This window comes from Ciconia boyciana, chromosome 15 (assembly GCF_034638445.1).
Source record: "Ciconia boyciana chromosome 15, ASM3463844v1, whole genome shotgun sequence".
Classification (NCBI taxonomy): Eukaryota; Metazoa; Chordata; class Aves; order Ciconiiformes; family Ciconiidae; genus Ciconia; species Ciconia boyciana.
The window spans coordinates 4,373,165-4,400,300 of NC_132948.1; the positions used below are offsets into that span (position 1 = coordinate 4,373,165).

At 49.5% G+C, this 27,136-nt stretch overlaps 3 protein-coding genes across 5 annotated transcripts in view; all 3 read right to left on the reverse strand.

Moving 5' to 3' along the window:
- Positions 1-1,547, reverse strand: part of GCN1 (GCN1 activator of EIF2AK4) — a 46,297-nt gene extending 44,750 nt beyond the window's left edge. The window contains exon 1 of the mRNA XM_072880635.1: positions 1,521-1,547. Coding sequence (XP_072736736.1) covers positions 1,521-1,538 — 18 coding nt within the window. The 5' untranslated portion in view covers positions 1,539-1,547. The remainder of the gene's footprint in view (positions 1-1,520) is intronic.
- A 354-nt stretch (positions 1,548-1,901) lies between these two features.
- RPLP0 (ribosomal protein lateral stalk subunit P0) lies at positions 1,902-5,297 on the reverse strand. Its single transcript, XM_072880636.1, has 8 exons — positions 5,254-5,297; positions 4,961-5,064; positions 4,293-4,468; positions 4,108-4,195; positions 3,685-3,831; positions 3,037-3,222; positions 2,520-2,660; positions 1,902-2,139 (listed from the first exon to the last, which is right to left on the reverse strand). Exons 2-8 carry the CDS (start codon positions 5,012-5,014, stop codon positions 1,975-1,977), a joined length of 957 nt encoding a protein of 318 aa, XP_072736737.1. The 5' UTR covers positions 5,015-5,064; positions 5,254-5,297; the 3' UTR covers positions 1,902-1,974.
- Positions 5,298-7,767: 2,470 nt separating this feature from the next.
- Positions 7,768-27,136, reverse strand: part of PXN (paxillin) — a 45,911-nt gene continuing 26,542 nt past the window's right edge. For all 3 annotated transcript variants that reach the window (XM_072880660.1, XM_072880659.1, XM_072880658.1), the window contains exons 3-11: positions 26,923-27,038; positions 24,832-24,971; positions 24,257-24,458; positions 23,621-23,756; positions 13,010-13,180; positions 12,492-12,665; positions 11,847-11,928; positions 11,345-11,493; positions 7,768-9,338 (exon numbers count right to left, since the gene is read on the reverse strand). In XM_072880660.1, the coding sequence (XP_072736761.1) occupies positions 9,072-9,338; positions 11,345-11,493; positions 11,847-11,928; positions 12,492-12,665; positions 13,010-13,180; positions 23,621-23,756; positions 24,257-24,458; positions 24,832-24,971; positions 26,923-27,038 (1,437 nt within the window). In that variant the 3' untranslated portion in view covers positions 7,768-9,071. The remainder of the gene's footprint in view (positions 9,339-11,344; positions 11,494-11,846; positions 11,929-12,491; positions 12,666-13,009; positions 13,181-23,620; positions 23,757-24,256; positions 24,459-24,831; positions 24,972-26,922; positions 27,039-27,136) is intronic.

Here is a 27,136-nt window from a genome sequence, read left to right on the forward strand (position 1 = left end):
TCAGCATGCCTTTAGAAACTCATCAAAACTGTTCCTTCCCTGTTCAGGCAAAACTCCACCAGTTTTACAAGTCTTTTTCTAAGCACAGGAAATCTGGCAATTGACAAGCAGCAACTGCATCTGTCCTTCTCAAGAGCTGCTTTCAGTGAAGCGTTTTTGCTGACAGGCAGGAAGAGTAATCCTGCACAGCAGTTACCTGGGATTTAGAGAGGCCGTCCACACCTCCCCGACCCTGTGACCATCTCACGCCCTGAGCTCTCCTTAAAAACTGGCTGAAAGTGGGGCTGCACCTCTGAATGCTAATGTACAGGTCGGCCTGCAGAGGACAACCAACATCGTTACCATCCGAACTGACAGAGCAAGCTGCCATTAAAGAGCTCATCTTCTTTCAGACCTTTCAATTACATGAGTTCGTCATATGCAAACTCAAACCAAGCTGCACTTACTCATGCTGCTTAATCACAAGCAGGGAGATGTACAGACATGAAAAACACATTAAAATTATCCCAACAGTCTAGAAATTAAAAACATAAATCATGTATAACACTACAGGACTTCCCAAGCAGCTTAGGGACTTACACAAACAGCACAAACTACGACTCCCCAGTCTCCACGGAAGAGCTGCTGGGACAGGCTTCACCAATTGCTTTTTCTTTTTATTAGGATGTATACGTACACGCGTTACAAAGCTAGAATTCAAGCAACGCTGCTGCAAACAAATACAGAGAACAAACGCAATATTTGTACTAGTGAGGACCTGACGCTGAGAAGGCTGAGATTTGCCTTGGGATCATCCCAACCTAACACACCAAGCTGGAGAAAAAAGCCCATCAGGGCGAAACAGGCGATCCCGGGCAGCCCGGGCACTCGGGAGCGGTCACATCCCAGCAGGCCCCGCTCAGCAGCCTGGAACGGGGACAACGCTCGGGCTCTCCCTCTCTGAACGGCGCTCCGGGCGGCCGCAGCCCCCGCTGAGGCGCGGCGAGCAGGGGGCAGCGCCGCGGGCCCGCCGAGCCCGGCGCAGGGCCGGCTGGCACACACGACACGCAGCCGGGAGGGACGCAGCTGGCGGCAGTCGTTTATCGGGAACTACCTTCGGGAGCGGGCGGGACCCTCCCGAGAGCGGGGGCCGCCGTCCCTCGCCCCCCTCCGGGCCGCAGCCGCCCCCGGCAGCCGCTCAGGGAGCGGCGGCTCAGCCCGGGCTCCCCGGCCGCCTCCGCCCTGGAAGGAGGCCGGCAGCGGGTCCCCCCTTCCCTTGCCCCGCGGGCCGGGGCGCGGCGTCGGCGCTGCCTCCCTGCGGGCGGCTCCAGCGGGCAGCGCCGGCGCGGCCTTCCCGCCCCGGGACGCGCCCGGGCCGGCTGCCACGTCCCCGTCCGGCCGCGGGCGCCGGGCCCGCGCCCCGCAGACGGTACCAGGGAGCGCAGCAGAGCGACAGCGGGAGCGGGCGCGGCCCCGGGCGGACCCCTCCGCCGCCGTCACCGGGCCGCGACCGCCGCGCCGCGGGCCCGTCCCGCACTCACCTGCGTGTCGGCCGCCATGGCGCCGCCTGCGACCCCGGAAGCGGTAGCGGCTTCCGGTGCGGGCCGCGCGCAGAGGCGGCCGGGGCGGGCCCGTCTCCATGGCGACGGCGCTGCGGCCTGGCCCGGCCCGGCCCGGCCGGCCGCGGAACGCGGGGAGCCCCGGGCCCTCGCACGGCGGAGCCGAGCCCCGAGCGCAGGGCAACGGCTCCACCGCCCAGGCAAGCTGCGGCCGCCCGGCAGGGATGGCTGCGCCGCCAGCGGGGTCAGAGAGCAGCAGGCCCCGAGGAACGAGCGTTCCCCTGCAGCGCCCAGGAGCCCCGGGATTACGCTTCTCCCAAGCCCCCGGTGATATGGGGACTACACCATCGATGTGGGCACACGTGAAGGTGTAAAATAGCTTTTTATTTCTCCAGTTGGAACAACTCTGACACAAATAGACAGTCGGTGGCTGCTGTTAGTCAAAGAGACCGAATCCCATGTCCTCGTCAGACTCCTCCGATTCCTCCTTCGCTGCCTCTTTCGCCGGAGCAGCAGCGGTGGCGGCAGCGGGTGCAGCCGCTTCAGCTACCACAGGGACGGCCGCCACAAAAGCAGAGGGGTCTGCCAGGAAGGCCTTCACCTGCAAAAGAAGGGAGGAAAAAAAGTTAACTCAAAGGAAACAAACAATTTGAAGGACTGAACTTTGCGATCATGAAGGCAACACCTGCAGCTTGCCAGAAGCCAAACAGATGCACTCATCGCTGCCATATATGAAGAATCAGAGACATTTCAGCTACACTCAGTTGTAATAGCCCCAGGGAGGAAGGAATGCCAGGTAATTTGGCTTCCTCCTGCCATTCGTACACAACAAATGAAAGCAAGCGCCCCTTTTCAGGACAGGTCCCTCGCACGTAAGCAGGTGCGAGTCTTTTCAAACTAGGTGACATGCAAGGTGTTTCTGTGGAAGTGCCCGGCTGCATTTTCAACACCCCTCTGAGCAGCAGATCACTCAGCCATTACCTTTTCAGCCAGCGGGAAGGTGTAGTCAGTCTCCACCGCCACGGCTAGGACCCGCTTGTACCCGTTGACGATGGAGTGGGGCACAGAAGCAATGGTCGGGTACCCAATTTGCAGACAGACACTGGCAACATTGCGAACACCCTGTGAGGAGAGAGACTCATGTTTCTGTGCTCTGAGAAATAACCTGGACTAGAAACCACGGCAGATGATGGCACATTTCTATACTGCCAACCTAAGGAGGGACAGCGTACCATGCACACAAGTAACACAGCTCCAGTGAAATCAAACAGGACATCAAGATTTAAATGGCCTCAAACGCTTTCTGAAGTAGCTTCAGATGGAAAGGCCTACAGAAAGTACTCCCTGACAGACTGTTTCTGCAGGGCACCAGGGAGAGCTCCTGGTTCTGCTGGACCTTGCGGAAAATACCAGAGACAATACTTCATCCTGGGGTAATGCTGGCTGCCACAGCAGTGAGACAGAGGTGGAACTAACGGACACGGGTCGTGGCACTCGCCTCCAGGAAGCGCTTGTGCAAGGTCTCCTCGGTGATGTCCAGCACTTCAGGATTGTAAATGCTGCCATTGTCGAAGACCTGCTGGATCACCAGCCCGAAAGAGAAGGGGGAGATGTTCAGCATGTTCAGCAGGGTGGCTTCGCTGGCACCCACTTTGTCTCCGGTCTTGATGAGCTGCACATCGCTCTGAGGAAACAAGGGGAAAAGAGAGTGAATGTGCGCAAAGAAATTCAGGCGGGACACAAACACAGGTTTCCAACGGCAAGAGGTGGAACTGAAGAAACAAACGAGCGCAACAAAAACAAGCTCCACACGTTGAGAAAGCCCTAGACCACACAAGCAGGTACATCTCAGCTAGGAGAAAGGCAGCGCCCTTCCTGCATTACCTACAGGTAGCCCACCTGTGAGTTCCTCCAGCAGAACCCACCCACGCAGCTGAGATCCGATGGAGAACTTAAATCCCCCTCCCTGTGTACCTGAGCCAAGCCAGACGTCCTCCTTCAAGTTCCCAAAGTGCAGCAGTCAGGCTGCTGATACAGTATTTCAGGACCAATGGGAGCTTTGGTCTTTACAGCTCCCTCAACTGCCACAATCAGGGCCCTCCAGTCAAGGAAGAGCTTCAACAACAGCAGCACACTGCTCACTAACCAAAATTTCAATGGTCCCTCTGGAAATCTTCGTGGTGATGCCCAAGGCCTGGAAAAAGGAGGTCTTCTCGGGTCCGAGACCAGTGTTCTGGGCTGGCACGGTCACATCGCAAGGAGCAATAGCACCGGCACGGGCAGCAGCTGGCACCTGGAGAAAGGGGAAACGAGAAGCTAGAAGAACGCTCACCTCTCGGATCTCATGGGATGGCATCAACTCCTTCCTGAAGTGTTCCCCCAGGATAGACTGCACCCAGGCACACAGAAGTGAGACAGCTGAACTTAAGCAGTTTGGCTAAGGCTGCAGGGGCCTAGTTCCCAGCCCCTGAGGACTCCTACTGATCAGGTATACCCCATGGAGATTCAGTTTTATTCTTAATTCCCTATCTGCCAGCCCAGAGACACGGTGAGGGCTGATCTCCCCTACCTTGTTTGCCAGCAGCATGTCCCGGATCTCAGTCAGATCCTCCTTGGTGAAGACAAAGCCCACGTTCCCACGGATGTGAGGCAGCAGCCTGAAGGAAAGACGACAGCCTTCAGTTCTGCTTCTCAGACAACGTTTCCTCCTCCCAGACAGAGGTTCCAGGAGCACATTCAGACAGCGATACCCACTTTTCTAAGGCAGGGTTATTCTCCAGATGACCACGAATAGCTTTGCGCATCATAGTATTCTTCCCCATCAGCACAACAGCCTTCCCACGCAGGGACATACGGATTTGTTGCATCTGCTTGGATCCCACATTGTCTGCTCCCACAATGAAACATTTTGGGTAATCATCCAGGAGTTGCTATAGCAAGAAAACCACTGTAACTATACAAAGAAATCCAGACCAGTGTGCAGAGCAGCATTAAACCCTCAACATGTTAAAATGTAAAAAAATTCTTGTCAGACGTTTGAGAGTGCTCAGCTCAAACTGACGTTGGGTGCACCATAAGGCTGCACCTTTCACTCAGCTATCTAGTTAAACTCCTAAACAAGTTATCTCTGTAACTGCCACAGCAAATTCTCACAGGAGCCTTAAAAACGGTCTGATCTGGCCTGTCTTAATCTCTTCCTACTGCCACGTAATCGCTCCTCAAACAGCCAAGCCACAGCACCCCATCTCTTTTTTAAAAAGACCTCCCGCAGACACACCAGCCCGATCCCCCCTGCCCCGAGCAGCTCTGGTACCGCTCTCTGTGGGCCGGGATCGCCCCCGCAGCCCAGGCGGCGGCAGCGGCCCACCAGGGCCGGGCCTTCGGGGCGGGCCTCAGCCCTCCGGGGCCGCGCCAACACTCACGATGATTTTCATGAAGTAGTTGGACTTCCACGTAGCCCTGTCTTCCCTGGGCATCGCGGCGGTGCTCCAAGGATCGCCCGGTGGGTTTAAAGACAAGCTGTGACCTGCCAGGGAGAAGCGCAGCTCAGGCGGGGCCGCACGCACCGCATCTTTCCCTTCCCCCGCCTCCTCCCCGCGGCTCCGCGCTCCCCGCCCGACAGTACGGCGGCGGCCCAAGAGCCCGGGTACGGCCCGGGTACGGCCCGGCTAGGCCCCAGCCCGGCCCCACAGGAGCCGCCGCGCCGCGCACCCACCTCCGCGAGGGCTCCGGGAAAGAAAGGCCGGAGGGCGGGCCCACCTCCTTTTATACCGCGGCTCATGCCCAATTGCAGCGAGCCGCGGATGTAACCCAGCTCATCCCATTGGCTGCCCACCGCGTGCCAATCAGGGCGGGCCGCCGTTCTCATTGAGCAGCGCTCCTGGCGCCGGCGGAAGGCGCGGGCGGCGCAGGAGGCCGCGCGGCGGTGGCTGGGAACGGATCGCCCCCTGGCGGCCGGAGGAACGCGCTGCGGCCCCCGCGAGGGGACGGGGCGAACTCCGGGGCCGGTGGGCGCTTGCCTCGGCGCCCCCCCGGCCCCCCCGCAGCCCCTGAGGGGTGACCCGCTTTGGCTCTGGTTTCTCACAAGCTTAAGGGCTAGAAACAATCGCAACACACACGTGAGAATAATGGCAAAATTTTTATTATAGCATAACTGCAAGAATTTTAAAGGGGAGGGGAGGGGAGGCGGGGAAAGCGGAGTTATAAGTTTACAAGGGAGAAAGATATCAAATAAGTCTCGACCCAGCGGAGCATCCCGCAGCCCAGCCCAGAGGTGGTGTGAAAGACCTTTCCCAGGGGTTGCACTTAGTCGGGGGGGGAGGGGGGGGCTGCACACAGGGCTGAGGTTTTTGAAGACAAAACCTCCCCACGAGCAGCCTCCCCGGAGCACCCCCCCACCCACCCCTCTCCTCTCCTAGGGATGCACCATGGCACCGGTGGCATCGTCTCCAGCCCTCACACACCGTCTCTCCCCCCACGCCATCCTCCCAGGCTGCTCACGCAGCGCTCTGGCTGTCCTACCCTAAAACTGCATCTGAAATCAAGTAATAGGCATTTTGGACATCCACAGTGGCAGCAGCCACCAAAAGTCATTATTTGGCAGAGTAGCATCCGTGTAGCATCCCAGCATGTCAGAAACCAGATAAATCCAGGACATGCTCAACATCTTGCTCAGGAGGTAAGTGTTTAACAGTCTCCGTTAAGCACTAACGACAGACGAGCCTCCCCTTCGGCACTGCACACCACCAGCTCCCCTCCACGGCACCCTGCACCCAGGGTTTTCCACACGTGCCAGAAGTGTCATTTACGCAAGCCTCAACTAGCAGTGAGGTAGGTTAAAGACTCCCCGGACAGGGAAACTGAGGCACATGATTACACAGTTTGCAGGTGTCACACAACAAGTGGTAGTGCCAGAAACATCTTCTCGCCCCTCTCCAGCACTCCCGATGCAACGGCTTTTCGTCCACTTAGCAGGGCCAAACAAAGTTGACCTTTTCAGCGAGATAAACACACGCAGCTTAGAAATATTCATTTTAAGTCAAATCATTCTCAAAGATGAAAAGACAAATGCATACGGTTTCTTGCCTCGCAAGCTCTCCAAGAGCTGCGCTCAGCCCAGCTGACGCACCTTTAGCTCTAGTGCTTCCACAGCTCCCTTTGGTCTCACAACCACAAACGGAGGTTCATTTGTGAAATGTCCGAAACTGGTGAAAAACAGTTTCAGTGACCCAAGCAGGGCAGTGAAGCACCGCGGCAAGGTTAGGCAAGACAGCAACCTGCAGATTCCAGCCTAAGGTCAGGCTGGTTTCTGACACAGTTGCCCCCAGACCCCTAATGCACCTGCCAAGCTGAAAAGCACAACCAGATGTCGATGGTGATACTGCTACGCGCTCTGGAGAACTAACTCCAAACACCGCTCCCTGGGCTGCTTCGGCTGTTACCACAGAACGCCATTGGGTATTTCAACGTAGTATTTCACCTTCCATAGCACCCTCCAGCCAGAGACTTAAAAGTGCTTTAGCAAACGTGAACTAAGCCTCACAATAACCTCACAAATCCAGGCTAAACTGCCCCCATTTTACAGATGGGGAAACTGAGGCACGGTAAAGTTTAGTGACTGGCCCAAAGTTACACAGCTAGTCAGGAACAGAGTCTGTCTCTCCCAATTTCTTCTTAGTCACAAGACCTTTCTTCCACAGGAGAAAAGGAACCCCTTCCTCAATTAGCCCTGCTCTGATTTCAGGTGGCTGAAGAGGAGAAACCGAGGGCGAAGGTCTGAGCTCTTCCCCCCTGCAGCATCATATTAAGACTCACTATAACATCCTGGAAGCTGGGCTTTGGGAGAACGGCAGGTGATTCAAATACAGCAGTTTACAGGTTACAATAAAAACCAAAACACACACTTTTAGGTGACCCAGAGGAGGGGGGAAAAAAAGGAAAAAAAAAAAAGCTATTCACAGTTCACCTGCCTGTGCTAGGAAAAAAAAAAAAAAAAACAAATCACATTCCCTTCCCCATAGATTCCGGCCCCTCCCAACCCGCAATAAAAAGAAAATATTGAACGTTAGTTAGGCTTAACAAAGCGTTGAGGTTACAGACGCAGTAAACCAGCACAACTGGCATACTGCCTAGAACAGCACGGCTTGATATAAAAGTTGCTTTCTTAAAATCACTTCAAAACCAATTTCTGTATAAGAGGATTAAAAGTAAATTAGATATGAATTCAAAATCAGTGTAGAAATCTACAATTCTTATCAAAGACAGGATACAGTATTCACTTTGATAGTAAAACTCCAAGTGTGTCACACACACCTGACCCAAGGGACTTGTTATACCAGTAACAGTCAATATAAAAGGTTATTGCTCTAGCATCTTTCAGTAGAACATGTTTAACGAGCACAGAAAAGGGAAATACCATGGGGCTGACAGGTCTCATTAGCAAAGAGAGGAAGAAGAAAGGGTATAAAGTTTGGGTCTTTTTTTTTCCTGGCTTCTTAAACCCCTCCACTTCTCCCCGCTCTTGTGACAGTTTCAGGCCCCAACAGATGGGAGAGTTTCAGGCCAGATAAACACACACACGTCACACTCGCTGATGACAGGGATGGATGAAAAAGGCTGTGCTCTAACCTCTCTGCACCTGCTTTTAAAGAAGGGACAATGCCTCTTCCTCTCTCCCGGGAGCAGCAGACACGAGGAGCAGATGCCCTGAGCAGGCCTGGGTGCTGACGGAGGTGCCTGGCATAGGATGTCACCCACAGGAGCACACATCAGTGCTGAGGGATGATCGGGGCTTACTCCACCTCCTGCTCCAGTGTGTTGAGAAAAGACAGGGAATACCAAACTAGGGGAAAAAAAAAAAAAAAAACACCCCACACAGTAACATCTTGATTCCTCTTAAAAAAAAAAAAAAAAAAAAAGTAAGTGGTATCATCTCCTTACAGTGTAATGGAACTGGAGAGACCCTTGCAGGGTCTTATCTGCCTGTGCTGAGGCTCTGATCTCAGTAAGTCACACATGCCACGTGGCTTTAGTGAGTGGAGCTGGGGTGGCACTGAGATCACAGGGTGTCCTCGCTGTGCTATTGCTCAGACTGCAGGCGCGCAGACAAAAGCCTGAGAAAGGGGTGTCAAAGCAGAGGGCTGTGCCGTCTGCAAGTGTCACGATTTGCTCAGAGAGCTGACACAGGCTGAAAGGTACTGGCAAAGACTCCTCCGGCCAGGAGGGGGCTGGGTAAAATTTCCCTGTTGGAGCCCTCGAGCTAAGCTCAGCTGTCAGTCACACACACAGACATGCACACCGTAATGAGGGGACTCGGCCTCTCTCTACTGAGACACAGCAAGGGCATTTCCAGTTTAATGGTCCATCTCATCTCTGGATCTACTGCCTCTCCATAGCAGCAGAAAGCACTCCCACCCCACCCCCACCCCACCCTCCTCCCCTGCCTGGTAAGGTTTCTAAATCACAGTAATGTTCAGAGAGACAGAACTGCCAAGGGAGTGGCAGAAAGATGCTTAGCGCCCATCTATGATGCCTCTAACAGAAGAGCTTGAGAAAGCAGTTCTGGCAGTAGGGCTTGTCGTTCTGTTCTTTGAAGGTTCCTTTGTTGAGCTGCTTGAGGCAGAAGGCACAGACAAAGTGTTCAGGGTGAAATTTCTTGCCCATAGCAGTGATGCAGCGTCCTGTGATAGGCTTCTGGCAACCGGAGCAGAGTGAGCCACGACGCTCGTGGTAATGCACCTCGCAGTAGGGTTGCCCGTCATGCTCAAAGAAGCTGCCATTGATGAATGGTGTGAAACATTCCTGCAGGAGGACAAAGCAGAAGGGGACAGGTTGTATAACAAGCTGGGGATGCAGGCAGCTCCACAAGCCTCCTCTGCTCTGTGGCACAGCCTAGCTGTACTGTGAGCAGGGTAAACAGCTGCCTTTCAGCATCGTCCTGTTGTCCAAAGAGCCAAACTCTGCCCATCAAGAAGAGTTTCCAAGGAAAGGCTGCTAGACAGACAGATACAGCCACAAGCAAGAGAATTAACCATGCTCCTTCCCCCAGCTGGTGTCACTTCTACCAAGAAAATGCTACAGATAAGCTACCAGATGTGTCCGGCAGGAGAAAGGAGAATACTCCTTCCCCTGAGATAGGAAACACTGCAGCACCTTTCCCCCCCCCTTTTTTTTTTTTAATCTCACTCCAGCTTCCCCACAATGGCAGGCAGAAGCAGGGACCAACACAGACTTTCATGCAGCAGAATTTCGATGAATGTGGGACTGGTTCCAGCTGAGAAAATGAGGCACAATTAATCTTTACAAGTGACCTCTCCAGAATGGCTGGCGTTATGCAGATACACTTTGCACAGGATCATCCATCCTGAAACATCTCCACCAGGTACACACACATTGCTACTAGTAGCAACTGTTTGTTCTACAGTGCTAATGATTTTGAAGAGATGAGAAGAGGATACACCCGCTATGTGCTTATTAGCATCCAGAGCTCCTCACCCCCCTCAGTGTCAGGCAGCTGAGGATGCTACACTTCAGAACCTGCAGCACCCACCATCCCCACAAGACTGGGAAGACTCCCCTCCTTGTACGAGTGGGAAACTGAGACAGCAGGGTGTGGGGGAGAGTCAAGGATACTGCCAGATTTACCAAACAGACCAGCAGCAAGTCCCAGAGGAGAAGCTAGATCTCCAGAATCCTGGTTTTGCTCAGCTCCAACACTATCCTCTTCCCCAGGGAGGACACACAGTATCACACAAAGCTGGACCCCAACATGTACACAGGGGTGCGGCAAACAGTACGCAGAGCAGAGATAGCTAAACACTCTCAATACTGGGATGAATGCAGTTTGCCTGCAGCAAGTCCAAGACTTTTCTAATGCTGACAATTAGTTCAATAAACAGTCTCCTCCCTCAGTCAGCAGGACAGCTGAAAAGTCTGCTCTGCTTTAGCAAAAACAGGAAGAAAATCCCATCTCGTGTCCTGGAAGACATCAGTGCTGGCCCCACTAATACAGGCAGTGTGGCAGCAGGGGGAAAGGAAAGCAGAACTGCTTGATAGAAGTCTCAATCTCTGCACAAAAAGGCACAACCCTCCCCAGCCCCACACAGTCAAGACTGCCATCTTCTGCCTCCACTCTCTGCACACCACTCTGGGAGCCAGAGATAGTTCTGGGCAGGCAGTCCCAACAGCATGGTGACAGTCTGCTCTGAGCATCATACCAGGAATCAGCAGCTTGTGGTTCTGCTGCTTGTTCTGGTCTCTGCCTTTCTTTCCCACTCTAGGATAAGCTGATTTTGCTGATCTCTTGGGGCCTGTAAGAGTTAATATTGGCTCTCTGAAAGAGTGCCAATCATTTAATCTGCAGTATTCCTGTTTATTATGCCTATTGTATGGAGCCTGCCACTATTTCACTGACTTGCATGTTTGTCTGAACAAGGTCAGTCTCATTAGTTTACATTGTCAGATGGAGCATGGGAGGAAGATACTCAAAATCTGATTGCTGAGGGAAGTGCTTAGAGAGAAGCTTAGCTTATAATTATTTAAAGGTCACAGAAAATGTCTCTGTTTATCTGTGAGCTGCTGCAGAAGCCCATAATTGCAGCTGGGAACAGAAAGAGCAAGCAGCTAGAAAGTTTAATGTAAACAGGCAGAGGAACAAGAAGGTGTTTGGCTGCTGACATGTTTTTATCTTGTGGGGCTCGCTGCCCTTCACTACCCCCCAGACGCCTTTTCTGATAGGGGACCAGATGCCTGCAGGGTGGAAACGAGAGGGGTCGTACAGCAGCAGCAAAGGACCTTGGGTTTCTTACCCGACAGACAAAGCATTCAGGGTGCCACAGGGTGTTCAAGGCAGAGATGTAGTTTTCCAGGATAGCCCGGGCACAGCCTCCACACTTGGGAGCAAACATATCAAAGTAGTCCTTGCGGCAATAGGCTTTGCCATCCTTCTCATGAAATCCTGCCAAAGGAGAGGCAAAGAGCATCAGCTCCTGATCTTTACCTACAGCCAGCCAAGCTCTGCAGGGTAACCAGTGTGGGTAGTAGGATCATCCTTCCCCCTGCTAACACACACAGCAGGTAGCTGTTCCTTGTTCTGCTGCCCTTCCTGTCCCATGTAGACACATGCATACCCTTCCTCTCCAGGGAGAAAAGAAGATTACTGCTAGCATCCTTCCCCCATAAACAGCTATATCCCTTGGAACTTCCATCTCTGGTAGTTCCCCTGTCATGCCTCAGGCTGTCCCCTAATAGCAGCTCTGCCTTACACACTTGTCTGCAGTTCAGGGAGGAGGTTGCATAAATCAGCACTACCTTCAGGTCCGAAGAAAGCTCCACACTGGGCACAGAAAAAGTGTTCGGGGTGCCATGTCCTGTCCAAAGCCGTCACCACTTTCTGTTCAGAAGAAGACAAAGTGCAAGTCATGTAAATGATGGCTTCAGCTTGGAGGTAAGGGGGGACTGGGTGGGGGGAAGAACACATTAATGTTGGTATTGACAAGAGCATGCATTAAAATAGACTGTCCTTTAGAGAGCTGAGTCAATTCTCCCCTGCCTCTGACTCATTCAGGCTTTCCCCACTGCACACTTTTTTTTTTTACCCTAAAAGGATCTTACGCACTGCTTCCTCCCTTATACAGGGCCCCGTCCAGCTCTCAGGACTAGCACTGGTGCCTGTTACTAAAGGCTACCAATAGACAAATGCTGAGGAATCGTTACGGGAATGATGGAAAGATGTGGGGTTCTGAAGGAACTCCAGCGAAGGTAAGAGGGACTAACTCCTCTCACTAGTGTAAGAATTTGACTGGGCTGAGTTGCTTCCCTTTCAGAGTCAGGGCAAAGGAAAAACAGAAGTCCTCAAACAAAATCTTCCACCCAGGACACATGGGTGAAGTGGCACTTTTAACACCCCAGCCTGCAGCACCTTGCCAGTGCCCTTAATCCCACCAAGGAACTCACATCAAGGATCGGCCCATTGCAGTAGTAGCAGCGAGGGGAGAAGAGGTTGTGATAGTCCTTCTCGCAGTAGGGCTGACCATCCCGCTCAAAGAAGTTCCGTGACCCAATCTCCTCCTGGCAGTGGGTGCAGACGAAGTGCTCAGGGTGCCAGGTTTTCCCCATAGCTGTAACTACCTGTGGGGAAGACGAATTATGAAGGACAACTCTATCTCCCTCTCCCCTAGACCACATGACAAGATACCAGCTGGAGGTCAGCAAGAATGACAAGTTCTACTACTCAAGTGAGCCCTGGACTGGGGTAGCATGAAAACTGAATTACCTATCATCTCAGGAGAGGGCAGTCCCTCAAGGGCAGGGTAGAGGTCACTGGAGGAGCTTACAGCGTACCTAGCCAGTGGATAAATAGAGTACTTCAGTTTCTCCAGCATCTCCAGTCTCTTCAGCCTCACGAAACAGCCCTCCCCATTACTCCCAGCTGCAGCCCAAGATTCAGCAATGAGACAGCACCTTCAACTCACCTGCCCAGCAATAGGCTTCTTGCAGGCTCCACAGACACCTTTGGCAACTGTAGCTACACCCAGTTTGTTCAGGTCAGACTGGAGACTTCCCAGCATGGTGTCGAGCTGACTGCCAGGCTTGGAGGCTGTGGATGGAGGGGAGCTGCTCCCAGCTTTCCCCTGCGCCATGAACTGCAGGGAAGAGAAAACAAAGACTGTAAGGCGAGTGCTGCTGTGCTTACAAGATAAATGCCTGCTGTTGCTGCCAGTGGCTCCTCTGTAGAGACCGACAGGAGATTGCTAGGAGACAGCTACACTCTCTGCAGGAGCCAGTGAGAGCCAGGATCAAGTACACACATGTATTCTGCCTATGCAGAGACCCTGAGATGTACAACAGCAGAGCTGTGAACTGAGGATTTGATTTTTCTTCACTGCGCATACAGCAGAAGTCACCAGCAGATCCCAAGCAGTCAGTACAGTGCTCTCTAAGCCTCTGCCAAAAATCTCCCTTTACCTCATCAGTTCCTGGCCAGCTGACAAAGCATAGATGCTGTCCAGAGGGCCCCTTCCCCTCGACCTCTCTCTGCTTCTATGCTGTTGCTCTCTCTCAGTTGTCACTCTCTCCTCTCTGATAGAGATCCCTCTCCTGTTCCTCATCTCACCTCCCTTTCAGCTAGAATATCTTCTCCCTTCCCCTCTCTCCCTCTGCACCACCTTCTGCAGATCTTTTTGCTAAGTCTCCTTTGCCCCCATCAGGTGGCTCTCATCCCACGCCTGAGCTAAGCAAGTGGAAGCAGGAAGGAAATAATTCCCTTCATGTTGCCTGCTGTTTACCTACAGAGAGGGCAGTGCATCCACAGCAGAGCCCTAGCAGACAGGACTGTAATGGAAAGACTGCCACGTCTATTGTCGGACTGCTGGAAATGCACAGGGGTGGGGGGGAAGGGATTAAGATACTTGTCCCAGAGGCCATTTCTGAAACTCGCACCACCACAGTACACACGCTTGGAAAGGCTTCCCAGAAGAAGGGGAGAAATGTTTTACTTAGGTTCATAACTTATAAACAAAGTATATGTTCTCTTTGGTCACCAAGGCCCACTTTGCAGGCAAACTGCAATAATGAAATACAGATTATTTTCGCTGACTTTGCACTGCAATAGCTACTGTCAGGTTTAGAGAGACCCAAAGAAGTCCCTCCCTGAGATGTTGGTCTGGAGCACATTTTCTCTTACTAAGAGGATAAATTAAAACAGACATAAAGTCTACACTTGTGAACAACCCACCAGCCTGCTGCCAGCACAGCCAGGGGAGCAGGGACACACGGAAGTGCTTCACAGCCTTGGCAGAACCTGCCCTTCCAGCTACAGGAGAAGCTCTATTCCCTGTCCTGCACCTGGTTGTACTTGTAGTTGACTAGTTTACTCAATGACAAACCCTGGTTTCTACTCGTTTGTATAAAAATTCTCATGACATACATAATTTTAGCTTTTTTGACACACACTCCTCATCAGCCCTGCCTTGCATGCAGCATGACTCCCAACAGAGCCTAACACACAGCTTCTCCCCTCCTCTCTCTTCCCAGACATCCCATAACTTACAACCTCTCCTAGTCCAGCAGCACAGAGCAGCCCCGTCACACCCCAAAGTCCTGAGCCTAAAACAACCCTCCGTCACGCAGCAGTTATTTGCTAACAAACAGTTACAGTGAATGTCTCCAAAGCGCACCATTGCAAGGAGACTTCTCACAGGAGGGAGACAAGGGGCCTTTGTAAACAAAGCCAGGCCAGAGTCCCAGGACAAAGCCAGGGCTTCCTGCAAAGCACAGCACAGCAGGAGGAAAAGGGCTAGACCATGTTGAGAGAATCATATCCTCTCTCACTCTAAGCAGGGGCTTGTGGCCACCAGGCAGGGCAAGCACAAATGCCACATACAGATGATAAATACCATCTGGAGAGAAAGGAGATGAGATGAATTCAACATGTAACAACAGAGCACTTCATCCTTGCCTGTAGGGACCACACACTCCTGCAAGCCACAGCTGACCCCAGCGCAGGCACAACCACGTGTGCACACTACAATTTCTACCTGGCCTGGTGATCCAGCCTTCTTGACACCTCACAGATGAGTCCCCACCTGAAAGAGGTTTGTTTCCACCTCCTGCACGCAATGCCTGCTGTTTACAGGGGACACTCAGCACAGCATCCACATAAATTCATCATGCAAAGGCCCTTCAAATTCCCACCCTTCACCCATGAGATCTGCCATTACTCAAGTTCAATTAGGAGCTCTATGAACAGCAAACCATGCACTACAGGACATCAGCTACATTAATGGCGCTGGGAGCTCTCAGAGCAGATCCTAGCAGCATCTGCAGCACACTCGTTGACCAGAAGAGCACACCATGCTGAGGAAACAGAAAGGAGGTCCTGCCTTCTCAGGGGCGGGGGAGCCCAGGGGTGCATGAGCAGCCAGCAGATTGTCACTGTGGACGAGGGGAGGAGCAGAGGTCACCTGAAAAGTACAACAGTTCAAGATGCAGAGGTGTTTCCTTGCTCACTGCTTGAGAGCTGCCTGTACACATAACATTGCACACCATTGCACTGCTCATATACTAATTTGTGTTACATATATTAATACATATATTAAGACTTCCCACCATCCTGGAACTGCAGCCCTTCCCTGACAGGAGATGCAGAACACAGCTCTTGATCATTCCATCTCCTCCCCAAAATCCACTCACACTGTGGACACCTGTCTAACAGGCAAACACAGGAAGGACTGATGATTTGCTCCTTCCAGTATCACGATCTTGCCGTCTTTTACTCCCCCCACTCCAAGAGAGACTGTGGCAAGGAGAGTTGCAGCCTGTGTTTCAGAGCTACGTTCTTCATCTCAGAGGGAAATAGAGTCCCTGCTGCACAAAGTGACCATCAGGACAGACAGGAACCACACACACACCAGCAGGTTATTGCACAGACAAATACTTCGCAGTGCTAGACAGGCACAGCTGGGATTAGATATTGCCAATGAGTCCTCTCTCCTATCTAACAGTTCAGTACCAGCCATCACCTGAACATTACATCTACTGAGCTATCAAGTTGGGAGCAGTAGTTAGACTGGAAAACACTGCTAAAAAAAACAAACCAGAAGAGAGAAGCCTGCCTGCATCTGTGGGAAGAAAGCGTCATCTTCAGTCTGACAGCCAACAGAAACAACTGTCTTGGTGCTAGGGGTCCAGGTCTGGGGAGAACAGGAATGCCTAGGGTATTCAGAAGGAGGGGTGCCCACAACAGAAAGCTCATGATAATCATCATCAGAAGTTTCCCACTGGAAAAGAGGCTGGGGAGCCAAGCTGAAGGAGGAGGAGGAGACTGGACTAGGAGCTGGGGTAGATGGCACAACAGAAGGCTGAGGTGGGAGTGGGAGGAGAGGTGCAGGGCCAGAGACATGAGAGGGAGCAGCGTTAGCCGGGACTGCCTTTGCAGCTTCTTTGGAAGGCTGGAGCGGGGGAGAGGCTGGAACAGAGACTGTCCTCCTTGGGGGGAGCGGGGATTCTGGAGGAAAAACCACCTAGAAAGACACGGAGGAAGAAGAAAGGTGAATAAATCTGAAGAGGAACCAACAAGCACTTCCTGCAACAGGAAGGCTGGTTGTTACCACTATGTTTATATAAGGGGAAAAAGCAGCAAGAAAGAGAAGGGAACTAGAAAATGTGCTTCCCTGTGTAGCTCAAGAAAGAGCACCATCTTACACCCAGAACTTTCTGCACAGGTACAGTATTGGGGAAAACAAAGCATGCCTCTATGACAGGTGTGGTTTTAAAAATAATCCCCACATGGACATTTAATATGTGATAGTAGCAGACTGCCCAAACAGATACCATCACCATCACCTCAGATCCCACTCCAATTCTTAAACATCAAGAACTAGGACCTGAGTGCCGGTTCCCTTTTCAGGCCAGACAAGGGTGAGTAGAAGAGTTAGTTCTTCATTTTGTGTTGCTTATGACACTCAGAAACTTCATCTGCACCTCCACACAATGCTATCTGGACAGAGCAACATGCTGGAATTTCCCAGCACATGTCCCTGCTTTCTACCTTCTCTACTTGCTGTCCACCATTCTGCTCTTCCCCCTGAGGTCTGGCAGTGATAATGACCCCCTCTGTCAGCCAGTCATCCTGGCTTTTCCACTTTTCCTGTTCCTGTTTAGCGATGCCCAGTCTGTCCTGCAGCTCTTCAATCAAGCGATCTTGGGACTCAGTCTTGTGAAATATGGCAGGACCTAGTTTACGCCTTGGAGAGAGGTCACGATACATTGGATGCACATTCGCAGTCTCTTTTGTCCTCTTGATTAAAGATTTAATCTAAACGACAAAGGTAATAGTATCAGCAGAGAAGAGCAATGTCAGAGCAAGCCCCAAGATGCAACAGCACAAACTCAAGCCATTAGTGACAACTGTGAGCAGGAAGAGTGATGACATTTATTCCACAATGCCAAAATTCCTCTTGGCGCAGCCCAGAACAGTGACTCAGTGCAAGGAAAAACCCTGTAAGGATAATCACAGCAGCCAAAAATAACTATCTAGAAAAGGAAGGGAAAGATTAACCAGCAGGAAGCCAAGATAGGAGGTGCAGCATGACCACTCCACTGAGCATTAAAGAAACCTCAGCATCACAAGGACACAGAGCAGCCTCTCTGTGTTTGCCCTTTACAGGCATAAGACTCTTGGTCAGAGATGTCTGGTGCACAAAGCGTACTTCCAGCACTGGAAGGAACACTAACGGCCCCAGCAATGAGACCTAAAAAGGCAAGCAGAGCAGAGGAGCTGCCATCCCATGTCAGGAACATCCTCCAGTGGCATGAAACAGCCCTTTAACTTTTCAGAGGCCTCTGTGGACTGAGTCTCACCCCAGTTAGGGAATACAAGTCCATTTCACAGGGAAGTCCCTGCAAACTGCCATGTTCTGTGCTGCTGGCCAACATGCAGAAGAGACCACAAGATAAAGCAGAGGATTTCAAACCTCCATGACATGCAGCTGTCAGTAACACTGCTCAGAGCTGCATGCTGTTAGTGTGGGTGAGCACACTCACACCACACACAAAATGTTAGTGCACTGTCAGAGCAGTCCTAGCTAGGACTTGTCCTACTCCTACATTCATTCAGTGCCTGCCTGGCCTGATGCAGAAATCCTCTCAATGGGTGGTTTGGAGACGCATGGCAGATCCCATTCAGCTTTCCAAACATTTTCAGGAGATTCCGGAGCAACTGCAGAGCTTCTGAACTGCTCATTTTCCTCATCTCCTCTGGCTTTGTTCATGTTAGCAGTACCTGCCGCCTTCCTAGGAGTTCTCTCTCTGCCCTGCCTCATCTTGACCAGATCAGGACAGCCATCTACCTTGGTTTCATGTGGTACTTCAGCTTTTAGCTCCTGTCCTTGCTCCACTACAAAGCCCAACTGGTTTTTAGTGTCTGGGAAAACATCCCACCGATCCAGGGCCACAACAGAAGGTTCATACAGAGGCTTCAAAACACTGTCATTCTTTGCATGTACCTCTGGTACATGTGCAGACAGCTCCAGGGCCCACAGCTCATCTAAAGCCATTTCCACACTTCTGCCCTGGGAAGGAAGGGCTGAATTGTCCCTGAATGCTCCCTGCTGATCCAGCTCTTTAGGTATCTGCCCCTTCCCTTGACCATTTAAAGCGTTTGAAATTGGTACACCTGAGATTTTGGGATCAGTTCTCTGCTCCTTCTTCTCAGTCTCTTTTGCCAAATCATACTCTAGCCCTTGTGCCTCCACATTAGCAGATCTACACAGAAGCTCCACACTGGAAGCCGCCACAGCCTGGGAAGCGTTTCTAGAAGAGTCAGGCTTTCTGCTCAGCTGAACCAAGCTTGCAGAGGTCATCTGCTGCCCACGAGTAGCATAACCAGAAGAGATCCGTGGTGGGGGCACAGGGACCGTTTGTGGCAAACAGGGCATGCGTGGAGGAGTGGCAGAATGCCCCAAAGTAGGCAGAGCTACAGTGTTACTGCCTTCCTCAATGCAGAGGACTGCTGAGGGGGCAGATATTGGCACTGTCAAGTCCCCACTGTGACTTTCAGAATCGGATAGCACTGTTAAACTGTGAGGAGTGTTGTTGGAGTCTGCATTTGCTGAACTGGGAACCGGTTCTAGGGAGGGTTCAGAAATCAGAGACATAGTGGAACTAGTCTGCAAAAAGGAGACAGAAGGAATAAGGAGAGAAAAAGACAAAGACAGAGGTAAGGAGAAGGAAAAAAGCAAAGAATTAACTATTACAGCAATCATGACCTCCAAATCAAAGAGCTGTGTTGACCCAAAGCCTTACTTCCAAGAGTAAGGAAGGAAAATGGGATATCAAAGAGCAGAACCAGTATGACATTGTGCTGATCTTCACATGAGATTATGGGAGATGAAGCTCTACAGCCATCGAGATCCTTTTCCTATGCCCTCTAAGTGATAGCTCATGTGTTCACCTGCAGCTGTGATGGGGGCATGCAGTGGCCGCTGGGAAGCCAGCTACAAACCCAGGAATGTCTAGACAGTGAGTAAAGGTCACATTAACAACTTACTCCTTTCTCGTAGTCAGACGTATAAATTTTACACTTCAAAGCTGAAAAAAAGCAATCAATGAATAGAACAAAGCATGACATTCTCTTCTTGATACACTAATAAAATGCTCCAGTTGGCTGAGTTCATGGCAATGAAAACAAAGCTTCAGGGCATTCACAGCAAGAACAGATGACATGGGCTTTGGTCTATTCACATCACTAATCTCACCTTGGATGTGACACATACTGAAACTATACAAGTCTGTCAGTCACTCCATGCCCTTGTAAGCATTGCTTAGGTGGCTAGATTAGCCTCTTCCCCTTAGGCCAAAGACTCCACATTTACATTGTAATAAAATCAGTATTAATTTTGATCCAAAATACACTCTCACAAGAGCAACTGATACAGAGTTTTTGGTTCTCCTTGACTTACAGGGTCTTTTGAAAACGAAAAATCATGGGTCCTCCTTTCCCCACTTTCAGTGGTTCCTGGCTAAACTCTAGGAGACAAACTGGCATTACTCCTTTTTCTTACTTAAAAAGGGAAAATCAGAACAATGGTTTGGACAAGTTCACACAGCAGGTCAACCTAAGACCAATGCTGAACCCTCCCAGTTTTAAAAACGTATCCACAAAGGATTTCCAAATCCAAGACCTATCACAACCTACTCTGATTCTTAGTCACATTTTCCAAAGAAGCCTCAAGAAGTTAGATGCTTACGCTCTAAGGTACCGGGGCACTAACTTCCTAAGCCCATGTAGGTATCTCAGTCTCTACTTACCTTTCTGAGATACTTATCATGAATAAAAGGATAAAATCAACAAGAACAGGCACAAAATCTGCCAGTAAATGAAAGAGACGTATACCTTCAGCTGACCTAAGCTGCTACCATCCCGAGGGGTCAGAAGCTGACACGCACACACACATTTGTGAAGTCACAACAGTAGTGCTACAGGGAGACCATGCTCAGAAAGGGAAGAGCAACAGGGAACCACAATTCATTACAGATTGCTCCTCCTCTCAAGTAGCACAACAAGGCCCACAGTCACAGCAGAGACAAAAAGGACTAATAAGTACATTCAACAGTTAAAATGAGGGAATTTCTCAATATTGCCCTCCCCCTGTATTTTGCCTAAGCTGGATGCACCTGTAAAAGTAACCTGGTTTTATGTTGTGGTTCACGCTTAGTTTCCAGACTTCCTAAAATGAATTCAGTCATTTTCAAGGCAAGACAAACATTTCGCTCAAAAGCAAGTATTTCCAGCACATTAAAAACATACTAGCTCCAAAATAGGAGCAATGGTTAAACACTCAACAGTAATAGAACAGTTAAATACAAGCATCTAGCTATGCAGTAAGCAGGCATCATATTACACAGAAATGGCAGAGACTGAAAAAACAAGTGCATTAAGTAATCTCAGTGCCCACTAACTGATGAGCTAGATAACCAAAATCAAATGGATTCTGTAAGCAAAAAGAATGAGCAACTCATTAAAGCGAGCAAAAGATGATAAAAGGGCAATGTATCAGTCTGTAATAGCACCTTTTACTCTGGGGTACAAGGGAAATTAAACATCAGTGCCTCCACTCCTCCCATCCCCATCTACTGCAACTTCTAGTTGTACCAACTACCAACTCCAACTAATTACACATCATACTTAGGTTTTCTGTCCTATTTCTTGCAACCACACACAGGTCTGGTACTCAAATGGTAGCTTTTCATCTTTCACTTTTGCAAAGACTCCACTTCTCTCCCTGACATCCTACCACTGGTACAGACTAGAAATACATTTTTACAGATAAGGTAACACCACTAGTTGGCATAAACAGGAGGTAAAAACAAACAAAAGGGACTGAAGGGAAAATGAAGCAACTTGGAGGACAGGATAAAGGAAAGTAACTATTAAAAACAGTCAATGACAATATTAACAAAAGGAAAATTATCACGGAAACCATGTTCTTTGTGCTTCAGGAACAACGTTTAGACACAGATGAGCTCAATGCCTTGCAAAAATACTAATGCTGTATTTATAAAGCCCAAATCTTAAAATCTTGCTGCATTTCAGTTTGCTCTCAGAACTCAACCAGAAACTAAGCCAGGAAGGCGGGCAGTATTACAGGAAGCAGCTAGTCTCTGTCACGCAGGTTTTACTGGAGTTGCACAAAGATTCTAAGGCCTTTTCTCAAGACTGCAAAGCATTTGAACTCCCACACTTAAAAATGTCCACACTTAAAAATGTCCCCTCTTTGTATCTTGCAAGGAAAACCTGTGCTGGGCAAGGTCATTCTCAGTTGCCAAAAGCTCACCTAGGAGCAAATGCTGGTGACAGCAACCGCACCCTGAGCTTGTTTTCTGAGCCCTGATAAAAGCAGCAGGGGCATGAGGCCGTAGCACTCAAGCTCCCACAGCATGAGGAAGGAGCAAGGCAGGGTATGCCAGCAGCACTGGTGGGAACTCTCTCCAGCTTCACAACAGTGCAGTTTTTCAACTAGACTGAACAGACACTTGTGGATATCCTGCACTCTACCCTAGGACCTAATATGGAGAAAAAAAGGCAACACTAAGGTGTCAATATTTGCAATTGACTAAATACACACTACAGTAAGTCTAGAGAAAACAGTGAGTAACTCCTAGATTCTCACAAAATGAAGTACATATGCCAGAAATGGCAGACTGAATTCAACTCCAGCAAGTGCAAGGCAAGCAAAGTCCCGCAGAGCATGCATGCTTGCTGCTGAGCTCTGAACTCACGCACTTGGTCAAAACTCCAGGTATTGTAATGACCTCCACGAAACCCACAGCACACGTCAAAAGCGCTCACATGAATGGTGGCACAGAGAACAACAACCAGCAAAGCCGGCATTGAATGTCCTGTCTATCTGTCCTCACAAAACATTCCTCAGCACTGGCTGCCCCACCTAAAGTCATGGTAGGAGGAGATGGAGTTCAGCACAGACAAGAAACACCAAGCATCAGCAGAATCTTCCACATGAGGAAAAACCAGAGAGTTAGGGACTTCCTTAGGATTAGAAAGCAGACTTGCATGTGTATGTAAGAAAGGCAAACCCAACAATTACAACAAAGAAAACATATTAAATATTTGCTTTCTCCACCTCTCTCAGAATAAATTCAAGTGAATAGTTCAGTAAGGCTATAAGCAAAGCAGCTGAAAGTAGAAAGAAAATATTTTTCATTTTGCTATGATTACAGGTAAATTAAGTCTCATGAAAATAAGCTCCACAGTTAATCATCTAGTGCAAGAATGGTAACGTACCTATATGAATAAAGAACAAATTATCTAAGTACATATGCCAAGTGCTTCACGTATCAAGATGACCATGGGCAAGTTACTCCTGAGCTTATCCTATTATGGGAATTTTTATGTACTACTTATGACTGAACTAGCAGTTCTTTTCCAATACAATAGTTTGATTTCCAAACAAGATTCTGAATAGTATTTGCCATCCTCCTGCCCCCACAAGAAGCTCAGACTTTAATCCCATTTTGAGGTGAATATGAGACACTGTTTTAAGATGGAAACCTTTGAAGTCTCCAGCTGTCTCACGTGAAGGCTTCAGTGCTCATACCACACGCCTAGAAGATCCTCCTCAGGGAAAGCACATCAGGGTAAAAATACACTCCAAAGAGGAGAGTCATCCCACAGAAGAGAAGAGCCTGGTCTCTGTCAGTAAGCAGATTGGTGTCCCATGCTCCCCTACTTCTTGTTAAGTTGCAGCACAGCAAAATAATTCACCCTGTACTGAGCAGTAACTAAGCTCATTATCTTTGGCAAACAGACAAACTGCAGAACCAAAGGAAAAACAGACCCCAGAACTGCCTTACCCTGCCAGTGATGAGAATATATAGCAGTCGAGAACACCTACAGTAGCACTCAGAAAGCACAAATACCACCACAGGAAGTTTTTCAGAGCAAGTTTGAGAGGTAAAGAGGGCATTCTGGAGACCAATCAAGGTCAGCAGATGTGGCTAACAGGCAAGAGAGTCTGGGAGTGGGAAGGGACAAGATGAAGTATTAAGTTGTCACAATAGGGCACCTTAAAGTCGGAGAGAGACGCCATCAGCTCATCCAGTTCTCGTGTAGCTGAAGAAGCAGATATACGGGTCTGCTGCTGACTGGCGGTGACCCGCTGGGGGCTGCTCACCTCACCTTGGCTCACAGTGATTGCAGGGCTGACCAAAAAAAAAAAAAAGGGGGGGGGGGGAAGAGTGCATTTAAGCCTAGGAAAGCACTCCTAGACTGAAAGTTCCACTGCCCCTCCTAACAAGCACAGCATGGCAAGTTTCACCAGCCCTCCCCCAGACCCAGCTTCCACAACACACGCAGACACTGTCTCTCTGCCAAGTCTAACATGAGTGTACACACACATGCAACCATCCATTAAGGAATGGACGATGACCAAACATTCATTTTGTCAGACAGTGGGTGTTTGTGATGAGCTTTAAATCAGAGTTTGAACAATCCACCTCTTGTAACATGACTTACGTATTTTTTCATCCAGGAGTAGACAAAAGAACACCAGCATCTTCACATGCCTACCTGATTTCTGACTCTTTAGACAAAGCCCATCTTCTGCCTGTCACTCTCCTGCAGCATCTGCCCCTACACTACAGTCACTATTCCCACAAAAGCCTGTCCCACCCAAGTCAGCAACCACCAAAACACTACTCACACTGGACTTGGCACAGAACTCTCCAGCTCATCCAGCAGGCTCTCCACACTGGGACGCACATCTTCAATCCCACGTGCACCATTTCGCTTTGGCTTCTCTTTTGTAGGAGGTGCAGCCTTCCCTGCCACAGAGCTGCTGCTCTCTGGGACGACATAGTGAGGTCCAGTCACGCTGGGCAGTGATGGGCTTCTGCTGGCTTCATCTTAAGAAAGGGGAGGAAAAAAACACTCATTTAGATCCCTAGGTCCATACATACATGCTAATCACAGGCAAGAGCAACAAATTGCCCAGAAATCTTGTGGAGTATCCATCTTTGAGGATATTCAGAACTTAAAGCACAAGGGCCTGAAAAACCTAATCTAACTTTGAAACTTTAGTTAGAGCCATTTTTGAAGTTGGCCCTGCTTTGAGCAGGGTGCTGCACCACAGACCTCAAGAGATCCCATCCATACTAAATGAATCTTTGATCAGGGGCTGGAGGGGTCTCCCTCAATAAGGATACTGGAAAGAAAAAGTAGGCTACTATTTTGAGAATCAAACTATCCACTCATACCAAATGTCTTGCTATTCCTTACCTGCTGGGAAGCCACTGGCGGGGTTATGTTGAACAGCATTCAGTTCCAGAAGAAGTCTGTCCAGTTCTGAGAGGTTGCTGCCCAGAGAGGAGCTGGTCATTGTAGGAGATGGTTCTGCAGACTTCTGCTTGTTTGGGAAACTAAAGATAAAAGGGAAGTGTGAAACTTCTACATCAAGATACAGCAGAAGGATGGAGGGAAACTTACATTAGGTTCACAAAGTTTACACATGTACTGTATTCTTTTCAAGCCAACGCTTTTAGCTCTGGAGGAAAGAAGATGTGTGCTTTGTGAAAAGACTACAACATAGGAACTGCTTAGCCACATCTTCAGTTGTCAGTTACAAAGAAATAGCATTGATGGACAGGGCCTCAGGTTTTAGGACTGTGTGCTGTACAGCCCTGTAGCAAAGAGTTAACCATCTGCAGATCCAAGACACAGAGAACAGCCTCAGCACCATTAGCTAGCATACAGGAAAATGATTTGTTTCTGCTGACACCACACCAAGCAGCAAAAACCTCCCCCCTGAAGCAAGGGAATGACGGGCCAGCACAGACTGGAGAAAGAGGCAAAGTACAAACCTCAAGCTATCAACAAAAAGTCAAAAGCAGCAGGTTATGTGGTAGCCTCCTGCAGCACTCAAGGTCTCTTTTCAAGTCCTCAAACCTTTATTTTGGGAAACTCTAATCAGTTTATAAGAAAGTAATTTGAAACTATTTTCTAACTGTGTTAAAATACACAAGCCTTGAAAGAAGTTTACCTGTGCACAAGTGTGTATAAAACACTGGCTGTAAGTATTCCTTATCCTATATGGGTGATCCCATTTACCACACACAACTGCGAACTGTTTCAAAGCAAAACTTTGCACCAATGCAGTGATTTTTATAGTAATTACACTGTAATAACACTCTTCCCATCATCAATGGCAGGGAAATTATTTTCTCCTAGTTTTACAAATGGAGAAATAACTTCTAATGCTCTAGAGGTTATTTTATCAAAAAGATTCTTTCCAAATCCAAAATGGGAACTTTTGTCTTGCGCACACTACCGTATTATGCTCAGAAAGTTAATATGTAACAGGCTTTAGGACTCTGACACCTATAACACCAGTGACAATTATGAAATTCCATAAGGGCAGTTATTATCTTTCTCTTCAGGTTGAAAAAAAAAAAAAGTCTACATATGCAATCTGAGGAGGGCATACTTCTTCCTGACCCAAGCACACAAGCTACAATTCACACCAGAACCAAGTCATGCCAGACCCTTATACAGGAGGGCTTATGGCTGTAATTACCTCCATTTTGTACTAATTGCATGCAGCCATCTGAAAAAATTGCAATTACTGCCTCCATTGGGCCATCTCTGGATAGGCCTGCCTCTACCGAGAATTAGTTCTGGTTGAAAGCAACTTCCTGCTCAGCAGAAAGAGCTAGGCATGGTTAGAACACGACACCAGAGAAACACCAGCCTCCACACTCTAAGAAGGCACCCAGGACAGAGTGCACTGTACAGGGCCAGAGATGAAGTTCTGACAGCCTCTTCCTCACTCATCCCCATGTCAGCAGAACGGTCTGTCCCACTGTACAGCCTACTCCTCCAACCTCTCAGTGTAAGAGCAGCTGCCTTTGCGAGTATAAGCTAGTTATCTATCACCTACTGAGATGAAAGTTTTAAGTTCCAATTTACTTGAAAATTCAAGCCAATGCACACCCTGCTAGGCCACAGGTAACCGAGTTCCCCAGGATAACTGACCCAAAGGCCACCCACCTCCTGAAGAACTTTTGGGCTGCTTAACAGGGGTATGGATTTGTCACTTGTCTCTGGATTGTATTCTTCACAACACAATCCAGATCCTGTTCTATCTGATGGATCCTTAACCTCTTCTGCAGCTGAGCAAACCAAAGGGTCAAGTCAATGTTTGAAGTGAGTATGAAAGTTACAGGGGCCTCTTACAAAAGAGGTCATCAAAACCAACACAAGGCAACATAACGTACACAGGGAGCAGTGTTTGTTTCCACTTATAGGAGGCAGCTTGAGCCACAGCAGGCTAGAGTTGTGAGTCAGGTTTATCTCTTAACAGGGACAAGATACCTGTAGACGTGTTCCTCTTCACTGGCACGGGGAGAAGGAGAGCTGAGCCCGTCTCTAGGAACAGAGGCACTGGAGCTTTTGGCACTACAGCTGTATATAGGAGACTGGGACTGAGGCTGTGGGAATGAGATTTGCATTGGAAACAGAGAATACAAAACAAGTATGTACACTACTGCATTGCAACCCCACACATGGATAGGACAAAGCCCAGCAG

What these genes read in the sequence shown, in the direction of transcription:
- RPLP0 (XM_072880636.1), bottom strand. Translation starts at nt 5,014, where the DNA reads ATGCCCAGGGAAGACAGGGCTACGTGGAAGTCCAACTACTTCATGAAA. An exon ending in GAGGGACCATTGAAATTTTG is followed by an intron (nt 3,223 to 3,684) that starts GTTAGTGAGCAG and finishes TTGTTTCCTCAG; the next exon opens with AGCGATGTGCAGCTCATCAA. An exon ending in TGCACAAGCGCTTCCTGGAG is followed by an intron (nt 2,661 to 3,036) that starts GCGAGTGCCACG and finishes CTCTCCTCACAG; the next exon opens with GGTGTTCGCAATGTTGCCAG.